At 39.7% G+C, this 16,163-nt stretch overlaps 1 protein-coding gene across 1 annotated transcript; it reads left to right on the top strand.

Annotated features, from left to right (window-relative positions):
* On the top strand, positions 5,219–9,988 carry LOC8084505 (probable protein phosphatase 2C 14). Its single transcript, XM_002453762.2, has 5 exons — positions 5,219–5,846; positions 6,717–7,094; positions 7,230–7,347; positions 8,925–9,148; positions 9,223–9,988. Exons 1-5 carry the CDS (start codon positions 5,373–5,375, stop codon positions 9,595–9,597), a joined length of 1,569 nt encoding a protein of 522 aa, XP_002453807.1. The 5' UTR covers positions 5,219–5,372; the 3' UTR covers positions 9,598–9,988.

The raw sequence follows: 16,163 nt of genomic DNA, 5'->3' as shown, positions 1-16,163 counted from the left end.
AGCAAGCTAAAGTTGGGGGCACCGGATGCTCAGCTTCCAATGGTCATGAAGTCAGTTCGCCCATAGTTATAGAGGCATTAGATGCTTAGAAGGAAACCATTGGACATTAAGCCTTTGGCATTCGATGCGGAACACAGAGGTTCCAACACACATTTTTCCTAGCTGATGCATCAGATAGGGTTCCACCGGATGCGGTCAACGTCTAGTGCACACACTACATAAACTCCTCGCTCGCAACCAGCTAGTGAACAGGGCCACCTACCACGTCTAGTACTCGACCATAAGACCGCACTGGACATGTAGGTGCAAACTTTGCTGCTGCACCACTTAGCCAGGGCGCACCTAATGCTAACCCAACATCCAAGTGCTACTGCCGCCACCTTCTCAACCCTTGCTCAAAAGTGCTAACCACCAAGTGTATCACCTTGTGCAAGTGTGTTAGTATATTTTCACAAAACATTTTTAAGGGTAATGTTAGCACACTAGATTCTAAATGCATGTACATGATCAATGTCACCAAGTGGCACTTAATAGACTACTTAGCCAAAGAATTCCCCTCTTTATAGTATGACTATAGATCCTAAATATGATCACACCCTCTATGGTGTCTTGATCACCAAAACCAAAATCATATTTATACCTTTGCCTTGATCTCTATAGGATTTTGTTTTTCTCTTTCTTCTTTTCCAAGTTGAGCACTTGATCACCTTGTGGTCATCACCACCATCACCATGATCTTCTAGGCTTCACCACTTGGCATGGGACCATCCTTTCATGTCTACACACTTAGCATTAGGATTAGTCTGTAGGTTTCATCAATTATCTAAAATCAAGCTAGGGCTTTTAGAGACACATCACGATCGTAGAATGAAACTTGATCGAAAAAATCATGGAATTTGAAAGGTAATTAACTAGGGACCATGTAGGATGAAGTAGGCCCCAAGCAGCAGTAGTAGCAGAACCCCCAATACCCCCTTGGGCTAGCTAGCCCATTATCTTGCCCTCTCGTCTCACGCTTCGTCCATGGTTAGGTTTGAGCACAATGCACTATATTTTCATATGTTTCACCTTCCATTTTGCTTTGAATAAAAAATCACATGATAAAACACTTTTAAACAAACATGAAAGACTATTTAAGTCATGACTTAGGAATAGACTTACATAATTCTTTTCCTAGAAGTCTTGCTACTATTGGGAACTTATTATTAGGGACCTTGTGTTGCTTAAGTTGTTGAGGAGCATGGACACTAGAATAATGAGAACTTGACTCTTGATGTTTGTCATTCGATAATTTTATTTCAAAAAGAAAAATGAATAGTTATACCTCTCTTGTGTGGTAGAGTAATGTCCTAGCAAAGTCATATATAGGATAGATAAAGCTTCTATATTTACTACTTCTATTTATGTTGAGTTTGATCAAACCTTGTGACTCTTGTTGTGAAATTTATCATGCTTCTAAGATCAAGATCACATAAACTCCATATATATCTGCTGCTTACACTCGGAGTACGCAACCACATGTTTTCCATCCACATAGAAAATAATAAAAATATATTTGTTAGGAATAAATGCTCCAAGTTCTTGTAAATGTCTTCTCTTGAAATTTTCCAAATTATAGAAAGAGGTATGTGGCTATGTAAAAAGAAAAGTACTGAGAAAAAATGAGTGTCTAAGATATTTAAAACAATGGGTACTCAAATACCCACCATGAAAAAAAGATAAGAAAGAAAAGATAGTCTATACTCATTAGCAAAAGTTTTCAAGTTCCTAACAAGAGAGACATGTTTTCAAGGAGCATAGTCGAATTAGTATTAGCCACTGTATATATTCCACACACATACACATCTTGATCTAGGAGTATAACACTTTTGTCCTTGGATCTTTATTTTGACTTTACAATATATACAATGCAAGTATGTTCTCATATTTTTTTCACCTACCTGGAATCCATTTGAAGCTTTTAGAAGTAGGTAAAAAGAAGGCAAAATCATCTATGCCTTGGTGAGGATTCAAAAATACTACATATATGAGTGATTTGAGAGTACTACAAAAGGGAGAAGGTGAGCTATGTTTTTTTAAATCTTAAGTTATTTCTCCAATTGACTTGATTGAAGGAAGAAAGTGATTTGTTTCATGTTGTTCTATTTTTCAACTGCCTAAAGTTTCATGGTAGACACTTTGAATCCTACAGAGCATGCATGACTAGGATTGGTCTTATGTTGATGTTTTGTTCCAAGGTTATATCCTAAGTAATCCATACTTTTATCAAGGATGAGTAAAGCCTTATTGTGGGGGAGCTTGTTGATAGTAGTTAAAGTATATCATGAACCATCAACCTTCCTTGCATAAATAATAAATATGATAGAGTAGGAGGTTATTATGGACAGTTTCCACGAGTTTTGGTGAATTCATATATTCTGCAAGGTTATTCTAGAAAACATACAAAAGAGGATTAAAACATAAAAAAACAAAACTTAACCGCAATAAAATATACACTAGAAGGTTGTAGAGGACACCAAAAGGCACTCCACGCAATGGGAGGCCGACACCCCGCCAGATGGGGCCGCCCGACACCCCCCTTATGCCGCCGAGCACCATAGTGGGCCTTGCTTGTTAGCTTTCAGAGTATTCATTCATCACCTTCTAGGATGCATCTTCATCATGCCTCAAAGTTAGTTTGATCCAAGGGCTCATGTTGGACATCTAGGGCTATAAAATACCGGTCTACACCCCTCTAGAGTCAAGTCAGATCCTGAGAGTTGAAGAGCCATAAACCATAATTCCTATCCCTACTAGGATCTAGGCCAGCCATCAAGAGAAGATTAGCCCTCCATAGGATCTAGCCTTGTATTAGAGATAGAGAGATAGAGTAAGAGAGTAAAGTTTAAGAGGAGTTTTAGCCTGTTGGTGCTTCTCTACAGTTGTATTCTACGAGATCAAGTTCTCTTAAGCTTGTTTCTGAGATTCTCTGGTAATCGAATTTCTGATTCGAGTAAGAAATTTGTTTATATTGTTCCTCAAGTTTTCAACTTTCTTTTAATTGCTTCAATCTTGGTAGCTCCTTGATTGAAGTAGTATTTGTAGTGTAAGCATGGTGCTTAGGCTAGGGTTACTTATGAATACCCCCTATTTTCTAGATCAGTGGTAGCTCGCAAATGTGACTTTTATAGCTTCATTGAATCCTCTGTAGTCCACCTCTCATTAGTAGAATTTGGTAGGCTTATTGATGCTTGCAAAGAAGAAACTCTAATTTTGCTCTTTACAAGTTATCGTCCACGATAGAACAATAGAAGACAAAATTTATCAAGATTGGATCTAGATAGTCCTTAGTAGTCTTCTTTACTCCCACTATTTTCTGACCTTGGTTGTGAAGTTAGGTTAAGTTTATAGACTTAGTTATCATCACTACTGTTCCTTTAGGTTTGATATTAAAACCGAGATAATTAATCTTGATAAAGTGCTACAACAATGTAATATCTATGCGCTTGCGGATAGTTATATTATCTTGTGTGCATTTAATTTATAACAACATCCACTGCTCGAGAGAGGCTCCTCGTGGCGCGCATGCTGTGACAAGCTCTGCGTGCTCGACACAGAGCTCCGCATCGATGCGTTCTTCGGCAAGAAGTCGAGTCGCGGGTTGCTACGGAGAGGATACTACTACACTCGCACCTTTCATGGTCATTTCACAACCCACATTGCGGCCGCTTTTCGGCCTCGACAGTGATTTAGCGGTAGTGAAGTTGTAGCGATCAACAACATAGCCATGAACCGACTGGGTGTACACTGACAACGTTCCGTTATGACTTTATTTGTCTGTGATAAGGTCCTTACTTCTATCGCATTGGAGCACGAACTGACTGTTTGTATATACTAACACCACCATTCTGGCTTATGACCCGTCCATAATAAGGTCCTTACTTTGGTCGCATTGAAGCATGACCCGATAGTGTTTGTATACACTACATAGACGTGTCGGCTTATGATCCGTTCGTAATAAGGTTGTTGTTTTTGTCATATTGGTGCACAACCCGCTTATGCTGGTGTACGCTAACACCGCTGTGTAGGCTTATGATCCGTCCATGATTAAGTCCTTGTTACCGTTGCGTTGGAGCATGACTTTTCTGTGCGAGGTAACTATACCAAGTTGAAAATGCGGTGATTCTATACGGGGCAAAACAAAAGAAAGTCTTATGAAAATTGAAAACCAGACTAGAGATACTAGTCCAATCAAACACACTCATGTTGGTTTACTGGAATAGGCTTAGGCTAATCCAGCTTTAATCCTAGCTACACTCCAGCTAACGCAGGAAACTATTTACGTCTTTGTTCGCTTAAATTTATGCTAATGCTGAAAAATACTATTTACTAATTTATTGGAGGAGAAAAACATTCTACTATGGCTGAAAAAGTAATCCCATACTTCCCTTTTCACCGTTTCGCTATCCCTACATCTCGTCGGCTGAGATTCGCCCCTACCGCTTTCCCCCTCCCCTCGACGGCAAGAGGTGAATTCCCATTCCATTGCAGTTGGAGTAGACACAGGAAAAGCACCGCCGGTGCCTCGTCCTCCTCTCGTTTTTACAGCTCCGTGGCTCCTCTCCTCCTCTGGACTGGAGTAGCGGCTTAGTAATCAATCAATTGGTTTGTTGCTAAGAGCCTTTTTAAGTACGGGATTACGCAGGTCTCTTGTTTCCTAACCACTTCTATACTATACTCATCCAGAGAGAGACAGAGGGGGGATTGGGTTTGGTTGCGCACTTGCGCTGCTTGACTTGCCTCGTGTCCGCGTTCTTGGTGCCCTTTTTCGGCATTGCGGCAGATATAAAATTCCTCTTTTTAGGCCCTGTTTAGTTTCCTACCAAAATTTTTTCATCCATCCCATCAAATCTTTAGACACATGCATAGAATATTAAATGTAGATAAAAAAATAAACTAATTACACAGTTTAGTTAAGAATCGCGAGACGAATCTTTTAAGCCTAGTTACTCTATGATTAGCCTTAAGTGCTACAGTAACCCACATATGCTAATGACAGATTAATTATGCTTAATAAATTTGTCTTGCAGTTTCCTGACGAGCTATGTAATTTGTTTTTTTATTAGTTTCTAAAACCCCTCCCGACATCCTTCCGACACATCCGATGTGACATCCAAAAAATTTTCGTTCCCAATCCCTTACACTACATCCCCGCTTAATTAGCAGCAGCAGCAGCTCTCCCTCACCATTCTTGGTGTCTGAGCCCCTTGCCGTACGCTCTGCGTCACTCCTCTGTCTCTTGCTGAGTTGCTTCCCTTGCCGTCGGCGTCGGAGGCGGGAGCTTCTCGGCGGGCGGCGGCGCGCGGCGCCGGGCGCGGATCGGCCGCGGGTGCATGGTGGAGGCCGCCGCCGGGCGCCGGCCAGGCACCAGCCGTCGGCGGCCTAGCGGCAGCGGAGGGGAGCACCAGCGCCTGGTCGCGCTCGCCGTCGCCGCGCGAGTCGCCATGGTCACCACCCGGTCTGCGGGGCCAGCGGTGGCGGGAGGAGATGGAGCGGGAACTGCTGGAACGGGCGCCGGCGCCGCTGGCGGCAGCGGACGATGCATGGAGGACTTCTTCGACTGCCTCCTGGGCCTGCTCGGCGCGTTAGGCATGACATGGGCTGCGGCGCGGCCCCAGCGGCAGCCACGCCCGCCGCTGCCACGCGGGGTTGGGGCGGGGGCCGTGCCAACCGACGCCCGGCGTTTCGCGGCGGAGCTCAGGGCCACCCCCGGCCGGATCGCCGGCAATGGCGCCTGCACCGTCGCGTCACTGTACACGCTGCAGGGCAAGAAGGGCGTCAACCAGGATGCTATGATCGTCTGGGAGGTAAAGGAAAATAAAAAGAGAAAAAAGAACCATCTTTTCCCTGCTTTCTTGTCTGTACTTTTCCTCACACATCTTGTGCTGTGAGATTCTTGATGTACTTTTTCCCACTGTTCTTGATCAGATCTCCCCAAGATCTAAGCAACTTTGTTCTTATTCTGGATTAGTTTATCTGACATATCCTGTGTTCCATATTTTTATTCTACGGAGAAGTTCAGATTCAGATTTTACTTTTCTGTATAAGCTAATTTGATCTCGATGTTAGCCTCAGGAAATTGTTTGATTTATTTTTTGCGGCACAGCTTAGGCATGTTCTTATGAGTTACGCAACATGAGCACACAGCATCAAACTATTCAAGAATTTTGACTGAAATCCTATATGTATTTGACACTGGTTGCCATTGGATGTTGCTGGTGGAGAAGTCCTAGTTGGTAGTCTCATTCAAGCGTAATAATTGGTGTTGAGTTGGAATACTTCATGGAGGTTGGAGGGGCTCCACATGATTCTCATCCTTATCCAATACTGTTTTTTTTTTTGCCCCCTTCTCCATTTCCTTGCTGGATGATCTTATCTGCTTGAAGCCCCATCCTTCCCTTTCCAAATGCTTGATTACCAATTTGGCTGCATGTCCATTGAGTGACACATGTACAGATCCTATCTTATTTTTTTCGAACTCATATTATGATTTGACTACCATAGTAATCTCTAACAAATTGCACAGGGGTCTCACTGAAAAGATAAGCATAACTCCCAATTAGAAACCATATTCCATGTACCTGTCCAGTTTTACTGGACACGTGTAAAATTTCCTACTCTTGCTATTTCTATGCAGCATATGTTTGACTTTGACAACTATTTTTACTCGTGGACAGAACTTCTGTTCGAGAGATGATACCATCTTTTGTGGTGTGTTTGATGGTCATGGACCTTATGGCCATTTGGTTGCCAAGAGAGTAAGAGATCTCCTCCCTCTAAAGTTAGGAGCAGATTTGGGGACGGAAGATGGTAGAGTAACATCCACTGGCAACATTAAGCTCAACACACATGATGTAGCTTCACCAGAACACAAAGACAGAGGAGGTACTGCCATTTCCTCTGAAACTCAGCAGAATGGAGAGTATCCAGAGATCTTCCCAGCATTGAGAACTTCATTCTTGAAGGCATTCCATGTAATGGATAGGGATCTCAAATTACATAAAAATATTGACTGCTTTTTCAGCGGGACTACAGCGGTGGCAGTGATCAAGCAGGTAACTGAGACAAATAACACTGTTATTTTTTTTTTTTCAGAAATATCTTCTTTTGGTTTCATTAAATTGGCAGCAGGTGATTGGAGCTGCATCCTTGTATACTAATTGTACACTATTTCTTTCTGTATACTACAGGGGCGCAATCTTATAATTGGCAATTTGGGGGATTCAAGGGCTGTCTTAGGCACCAGAGATGAAAATAACGAGCTTGTTGCAGTTCAATTGACAGTTGATCTCAAACCTAACATTCCAAGTAAGCATGTATTCTCTTTCTTTTGTCCTTTGCTGTATCGCTAGTCATTTTGTAAATCTTAGAGCCTTTCATCATTCTTGCCTTTGCGCAATCCTTACGTGCAGTTTCAAGTTCCTTCTGTTATGAACACAATTAGATTTTCTTATATGTGACATTATGTGGCCTTAATCCATGAACTAACTGGCATTTTTATCTCTTTTCATGTCTTTATTATTTATGAGTCAAAGGAGTAAATAATAATCCTTAGAAGATTATTTGTCTGGGCACTTCCATAGATCAATTCGTTTGTTTCAATAGGAGGCATGTCTATTCTGCTTGCTGTTATTGCTACAATTAAAGAATTTCAAAAGACAGATCTATTAATATAATTTTTTTAGCCAATATCGAGAATAATAAATATATGAATGGTCAGACTTTTGAAGGTTCAATGGCCTAGATTTCATGATGATAAATAAAAAAGAACTGAGTATGAACAGTTACCTTTGGAACATTATACTCATTTGTATTATGAAAGTATTTGTTGTAAAAACCCAGTGATGTAGCTTTCATATATCCAGCTTTGCTTATTTTAAATATTGAGATTCCAAGTTTGAGATGTTTGACCATATGGATTCCAAGCTATCATAACGAAAAGGAACATAGGGACTAGGGAGTACAAGCTTAATTTTGTTTCAAGGATTGCTTATGTATTTTGACTATTGAGATGGTGTGGAAGACAAACTATTATTTTCTTTCATATGTTGCCTAGCATTGCTACTTTTCCTCAAATACATTGGAGAGCTGGCGTACCTTTCATTTAAGTAGAAAACTGTACAACACCAGCACCTTGTACTGGCCCATTAGAAATAGTCGTTCTAATGAACATGCCACATAGGCAGGAAAACACCTAGGCTGTTCCCAGGAGAAAACCCTGGAGAGTGGACCTCCTAGCAATTGCTGTGCACCATAAAGTGCTTTCGTCATTGCCCCCACAACTTTGTTGGCATCTAGGGTGGTGACGTTGAAAACAACATGGTTACGATGCTTCCAAAGCTCCTAGGTAACAAGAATAATGAGCAACTTAAGCCATTTCTTCGGTTGCTTGTCTATTTGGTTGAGAGATTGACTCTAACAGCTAGAGAAACTCAGTATCAGCAGTAGGTGAAACCCTCTCAAGTCCAGCTGGTTGGAGGATGGTGAGTCAAACTTGCCAGGAAACAGTGCAAGATACGAGAATGCGCGGTATGCTCTTAACAGCTTGATCACAAAGAGGACTGCCTAGAGGATGAGGGAGACCTTTCTTAGACATTTTATGAGCTGTCCATCATCGTTTAATAACAGCCAATCACATGAAAAATTTGCAACTTAGAGGAGCCCACGATTTTCAAATCCATTTCCATGGTGTAAATATTATTTTGTAGCATTGTAATGGTAAGATTACATGCTAATTCAATTTACAGAGACGAGGATGCAAATATTTTTCGTTTTCTCATGGCAGAAAGTACTTCTGAACTTCCCATACATGATTAGTAGCCAGAGTTGTTATATTTAGTGTGTTCCTTTCCTTATTCTGTTGAGGAATGGCATGGTAATTTCAGGTGAAGCACAGAGAATCAGACAACGCAGGGGCAGAATATTTGCACTTCCTGAGGAGCCGGAGGTTGCTCGTGTTTGGCTTCCAAAGTATAACTCGCCTGGATTGGCCATGGCTAGGGCATTTGGAGACTTCTGTCTGAAAGATCATGGTGTAATTTCTATGCCTGATGTTTCCTATCACCACATTACAGAAAAAGATGAATTTGTTGTGCTGGCTACTGATGGGGTGAGCAGATTGTCAACTTACGCACCATTTTCTGAGTGTTGTTAGGTCGTTCTGACCTCTTACTTTTGCACTAGGTTTGGGACGTGCTATCAAATGATGAAGTTGTTAGTACTGTCAGCCAAGCCACATCTCGGGCCTCTGCAGCACGATTTCTAGTCGAAACAGCTCACCGTGCTTGGCGAACTCGGTTCCCGACATCTAAAATCGATGACTGTGCTGTTGTCTGCCTGTTCCTGAACACAAATGAAGCAAGCGAATCTTCGAGTTCCTTGGCCAACAATTTGGCAGATGCTGTAGAAGTTAGCAGTGCTCAGCGCTCCACAACTATCCAGGTGAGCACTGGTGCATCTATAGATGTTACTGCCCTGGTAACAGATGGAAACGAGGAGTCTGTTGTTGAAACGGTCACAAGGCCGGTCACACTCATGGATTTGCCCAAGGATGGTTGAGGCGCAAAATAGGGCATGATAAGTGAGGTTGCATGCTGCCTGTGACTGGTATCTGCTGAACGATCAAGTAGTTCAGGCACAGAGCGGAGGCACCATGAACAAACATGCTGTGCCTGTGATTGGCATCTGTTGGAGCGAAGATATAGCACGTCGGTGGGTTTCTGCTTGCTATTTTTTCTGGACGCAAGTGTGACTAGAATTTGCAGTTTTGCTTTGTGTAAAGTACCGCGTCAATTTAGCGTGATTTGCTCCAGTTTTTTGTAATAATTTTATTCATGTTATTATCGGTGCGGGCAAGCGTCGAGGTCATAGTATCATGTAGGAAGGAGCCTACTGAGTTTTTATGCTTCCTGTAAATATATTCATCATTCTATCTCTGGTGTCTGATCTATATCATCTTTTCTTTGGGGGTCTTTCTTATATTTATTAATATAACTCTATAAGAACAACTCTAGCCCACCTCCTAAACAAGTCTCCCCTATATTCTAAATCTAAGGACTTCATTCAAAGAAATCAACTTCAATCCACCTTCTACTTGGGCTTCTATTTTCCATGCCTTTCCAAATTATAGTTTCAGTCTCTCACATCTAGAATCCCTCTATCCAATAGATCTCACCTATTTTCTTCTCCACCCATAAATTAAGACAATAATATGTGAGATAAGGACTTGATCTGTTTTTTCCATTGGAGTTGGGTCTTAATTTGAGCCTCTACTTTTTTTTATCATAGCTTGTAAATAAAAGTTTAATGGATTAATTTAGAGACTTGGCCTGAAGTTGCTCTGGGCGTGAACCAAAGATCAGGCTATTTCATTGTTAATTTTAAGTTGAACGTTTAGGATGCGGCAGCACGCACGCAGGGTTAGAATGACGAGGAATAGTGGTAGGATCATATATACCGTGCGTGGTCTGCCCTGCTTTGCGCAGCGATCCGCTGCATCCGCATCGAAGGCCTTGAAAGGCAGCTGCTACCATTACAAACCACATGCCCGCTCCAGGCCGCCATCGATTATTGGTTTCCTATTCCTTGCCGGCCGATCTGCTGAACAGAAGTCGACGCCACGAGCTTTGCACGAAGCTGTACGACCAACCAGAACGGGAGAAACCATCGCCGGCGTCTTGCGGAAAACCACGTGCTCATCCATTGCTGGAGGCAAGGATACATATATAGCCTACTCACTTGTTTAAAAAGTCATCACTAAAAGTATTGTTCGCTGATTTATTGTGAGTGATAGAAAAAATATGATTTATAAAATAAGTAAACGGAGCCATATAATTGTTTTTCTTGTAATCTCCTTGGTCCCTTTTGACGATTACTCGGAATCTGTTGCACGCCCGTTGATTTCCATCTGCATGCCGCTGCTTGGTTCGCTGCGTTGCCTTTGCTTCTGCAGTGCCATTGCTTGTCGTCGCCTGTACCTGCAAGCAAGCAGCCCCGTGCATGCCAACGAAGCCCAGTCGATCTCTTCCAGCCATGGAAATTCAGAAATCCGATCCTGTCTAATGGATGCAGTAACGCAACAGGAAAAGCCAGCGGCAGGCCACCATGAAACAACTAAAAGGTGGTGTTGTGTTTATCCGCAGCTGCTGCACGTCCTTCACTGCCAAAGAAAACCGAGTCACGCCTTTTGCTACCTCCTGCCTGTAAACAGAAGCCGAACCGGCTATCAGCTAGTTTCGGCCATAAAGTATCCGTGGTTTGTCCGTATCTTAGTTATTAAATTATGTTAGGACCTGGTAGAGCTCTATTATTTTGTGGCTCAAAGTGATTTTCTTTTATCTCAAAAACACGATGGAGAATTACTTCACAGAATCAGAAGAAACAATTTTTTTTTTCAGCCCCTAGCCTCTTAGTTTATTCTAGAGGATCACTTCACGGAATCCATAAAGAATTACTTCTCTCTCAAAAACTGTTTGACAGAGCTCTTGCTAGATTCAGCAGAGAATCGACTCTAGAATCTGTGCCAAACAGGGCTTAGTTTCGTGTCGACGTGGTCTACGTGTTAGTAACGATATTTGCTATGCTAAATGTTTTTGAGCTTTGTAATTTAAATTAATCAGTGTTAATGTAACTAGTTTCATAATTAAAAGCAACATAGGTATAATACTTTAATATTTTATACATATAAATAGTAATATAATTAATTGCTAATGTAAATATTTTATAATGATATTTTTCTTAGTTTAAACACGCACATTAAATTTGATTAGATGCTCCCACGTGTCAATCTGTAGTTGAAAGTTAAAGTTTAATTGGTATAAATAATATTGAAATATTCATAAATAAAATATGTCTAGTTTAACCCTGTTTTAAAATTAAATATGTAACTTAACTAAAGTGAATTAGTTTTCTCATTTTTCTTAATTAAAATAACTCAAGCATGTAGTCTTCTTATTTCTTTAATAACATAATTTTTTTGGTAGTAGTTTCTTTTGCACGCAGGTTTTGTTTTCGATCTCTTATGTTCTCGTGGTTGTAGCATCTAACTCTATTTTATGTCTATGCTTTGTCATCCAATCTATGTATGCATGCACTTAGAGAGAGCTTGGTCTATGTAACGTGAGGGTCAGATTTTATGATCCATTCCACTCACGTATAAAGGATCACAAAAATTAACACTCTCTTGTGCTATTGATTTGTGAACAAAAAGCAAACCCAAACCATAATAAATATCAAAATCAAATTCATTTTTTGTGATATTTTGTAGGTAGAGAGAATGTGATTGAGAGGGAGAATTGGTCCTAGAAAGGGATAAGTGGATTATGGAGTTAGGGGAGTCTTAAGTCTATAATGTCGCATTAAAGGGACATGTTACATATGGTAAGAGCAAGGTATGTATCTCAAGCATCTTTCAAGAGGTATCATTTTGCACCTTTTGCCCTTACTCTTGCATTGCATACAAGCTAGTAGATATGTTTTCAATTTGGTATCTATTATTTGCTTGTTTTGATTGTGTTGCCATCAATCACTAAAGAGAGAGATTGTAAAAAAGTGACACCTAGCATCGGCCATAGTTTATTTTGTTGGTTGATTGACAACATGATCAAATCGACTAATGTTGGTTGGTAGTGTAAGTTGTCGGTGTCCCGACACTAACTAGTGAATTTATGTCAGCTTGTCCTAAATCGGATGGTGATGCAGGAAGAACACAGAGGATTAATACTGGTTTAGGCCGAGAATGCCCTACGTCCAGTGAGGGTGTTGACACTTCTTAACACAACTACTAAAAATAGACTCTTAAACCTACGTGTCAAAATTACTTAACATCACTTAAGCTAGGTTGTCATCCCTAACATGATGTAGAAGTGCTGGTATTAAATCTATATGCTTTTCTAACAATAAATAAATAAAGGATCCACAAAGGCACAGATAATACCGATGTAGCATTTTAACTAGGAGTATTCCAGGTATCGTTATTTATATTTTTAGCACTGGGAAGGGACTTGCAATGGATAATGAGCAATGAGCACTGCATGTAATCATGGAGACCTTAACCATGTCTTTATCTATCTCTCATGCAGGGTAAGTGTCACATAAGATAAATATATGAATATGAAAAATAAGTGATAGAGGATAAATAAAAATTCATAGCCATAAGTCTCAATTAGATTACTCTAAGTCTGTAGCAAGGATAATCATCTCAATTAGATTACTCTAAGTCTGTAGCACTAGCATGGTATTAGGACAATCTACAAGAATAAATCCTAAGTATCCTAACTATACTGTCAAAGCATACTTTGATTAGTGCAAGTACACCTAGCATCATCATTAGAAAAGATTATATCTATGCATAGTGATATTAGCAAGAAAGATGATGAACATAGCAAGAACTTCCCTGTAATAATGGGGCTCTACAATCATTACAATCGGAGAAGGAATACAAAGGACTCAACAGGACCGTCACTCCCGCGATCTACCTCAAGCTCCGAACTATAAGGGGTAATCGTAGATAAATACGGTCTAGGCACCACGCCTACACAAATATTTACCACTTACCCATCGATCTAATGAGTAAGCGCTATACGATCCTATGCATAAACATAATTCTAATATAACTTCACTAAGCATATAATCAAGGTAAACTAATAACAATATAATTAAGAACATAAGCAAAAAGAATAAAGTCAATTCTGATATAATCAAATAGATCAAAGTCATATTCATAGTAGCAAGAATTAATATAAATATAACAAATAGAATAAGAGTTTACCAAGAACTGAAGATAGATCCAGACTCCAAGATTGACATGACTCCTTCTAGATCTATTCCTATGTACACTACAAGAAACCTATTAATCCATGATGAAAATTTTCTGACCGTCACTATGCAACATCTGTGATGGTTTTAGATATCGTCATGGATTGAGCGTCATGGATTAACTCCCGTGACGATTTAGCGAAAACCATCACAGATTAACAAAATCAATGACGGTCTTAAACCGTCACGGTAGAGCCCGAGGCCTAGTTAGCCCAGCCCAAGTCCATTTCCTATGACGAAAAATAATCGTCACAGTTGAACTGCCATGTCGTTATGAATGCTTACGTGGCTGCTAATGTGAATGATGACATGGATGATGACATAGAAGATGACATCACCATCCTAGCCCATTTCTTAATAGCCCAACATCAAAGATGGGCTAGTTTTTTGCTTGTTTTCAGCCCATTTTTAATCTGTATCAGCCCATTTATATTCTAGTTTAAACCCATTTTTCAATTTAATTTTTTCAGCCTATTATTCCATCACATCCAGCAGCCAGACTATTATTGTAGCACATTTCACCCAAAACAATTATTGTAGCACAAACAGCTCATTTTCAATTGCATAATAACTCAATCCAGCAGCACATAAGATCATATATTTACATAGCATCACGTAAGATGAGAAAAATTACATCATGCAATCCACCACCAAGCACCACATGGTGCAACACAAGTAGATAGAAAACTAGACAGTCCACCCACGCAATGGCTGATCTAGAGTACATGGTTGATCTAGATCAGCCTATTCCGAGGCCACTCACGGGGCAGCGGCGGGGACTGGGTGGACGAGCAATGGGTAGGGTTTCTGGGATGGGATTTTATATCATCATGAGTGAATATCGGCCATCTATTTTGATCTAATGGCTACGGACAAAGGTTGCTTTAGGCCTTGTTTAGATGCAAAAAGTTTTTGGATTTTGACACTGTAGCAATTTCGTTTTTATTTGACAAACATTGTCTAATTATGGAGTAACTAGGCTTAAAAGATTCGTATCGTGATTTACAGTTAAACTGTGCAATTAGTTATTATTTTTATCTATATTTAATACTTCATGCATGTGCCGTAAGATTCGATGTGACAGGGAATCTTGTAAAGTTTTGGGTTTTTGGGTGTATCAAAACTACCAACTACAATATCCTTTCCATTCCAATTTTATAATCCTCGTAACTGCAAATTCTTGATTGTTGACGCATATGATTTGTTTCATAAATGGAACAAATAAAGTACAATTCATAACTAAAAGTCATGCGTGTACTCTATCTTGTTAATTTTTTTATAATTAAAATATACGAATGGTTTTACCGAGATGTTCCTGGCTTCACTAGATGAACGGCCAAAACATCTATGAATGAGCATTTGGCACGTTGTTTTTTACTAGTAAAATATGTCCGTGGATTGCAACGGGAGAAATAAGCTATAAAAAATATATGTATTGATAGATTTCTATTTTATAATTTATTTTATGTAAATTAATATTGGTAATAATATGACAATGCTCTATTAAATCCTGCCTTGCAATGGAGGAAAAAAGTTACCAAAGGTCAAATGTAACTCAACCGACCCTAAACAGTCTCAACTCGAGATTGCTACACTTATAAAGATCTACATTTGATACATAGGCCATTTTTGCATTTGATAAATTGTTAGGAAAGTGTAGTTCTAAATCCACAAGTCTCACATATAGTTCCATAAAGTCTATGTGAGATTCAAGACTTTGTGACTAGTGTTTACTAACACTTTTTTAAATGCAAAAATAAGCTATGTATCAAATGTACATCTTGATAAGTTCTAACACCCTTATATTCAAAATCTCTTCATTTGAAGTCATTTAATGCCTCATTTGACCAACTTTGACCAAGTCACATCTTAGATTTTTAAAACATGTGACTAAATTTTACTAAAACGTTTCCAAATGGTAAAATTAACTACGTATAAATGTGGAACTGAATAAGTTCTAACACCTTTGTATTCAAATATTTTTCATCTGAGGTCATTTAGTGCCTCATTTGACCAAGTTTGACCAAGTCAAATCTTGGATTTTAACAAAAAGACACTTTGACTGAACCCTAGATTGTCTCAAATACAAAAGTCATTAATACAAAGAAAGTCAAACTCATCAAGATGTACATTGTGTAATGGTCAATATTTTATTTGACAAAGTTTGAACCACTCAAATTTTAAAATTTAAAATTTTGACATGTTCAGACCAGTTTTCGAAACCCTAGACGGTCTCAACTCGAAAAGTCATTCATGCCAAGATTGGTACACTCATAAATATCTACTTTGATACCTAGGCCATTTTTGCA

Source organism: Sorghum bicolor, chromosome 4, assembly GCF_000003195.3.
Source record: "Sorghum bicolor cultivar BTx623 chromosome 4, Sorghum_bicolor_NCBIv3, whole genome shotgun sequence".
Classification (NCBI taxonomy): Eukaryota; Viridiplantae; Streptophyta; class Magnoliopsida; order Poales; family Poaceae; genus Sorghum; species Sorghum bicolor.
Note: the sequence above shows the minus strand (reverse complement) of the source record. Positions and strands in the feature narration are given on the sequence as shown.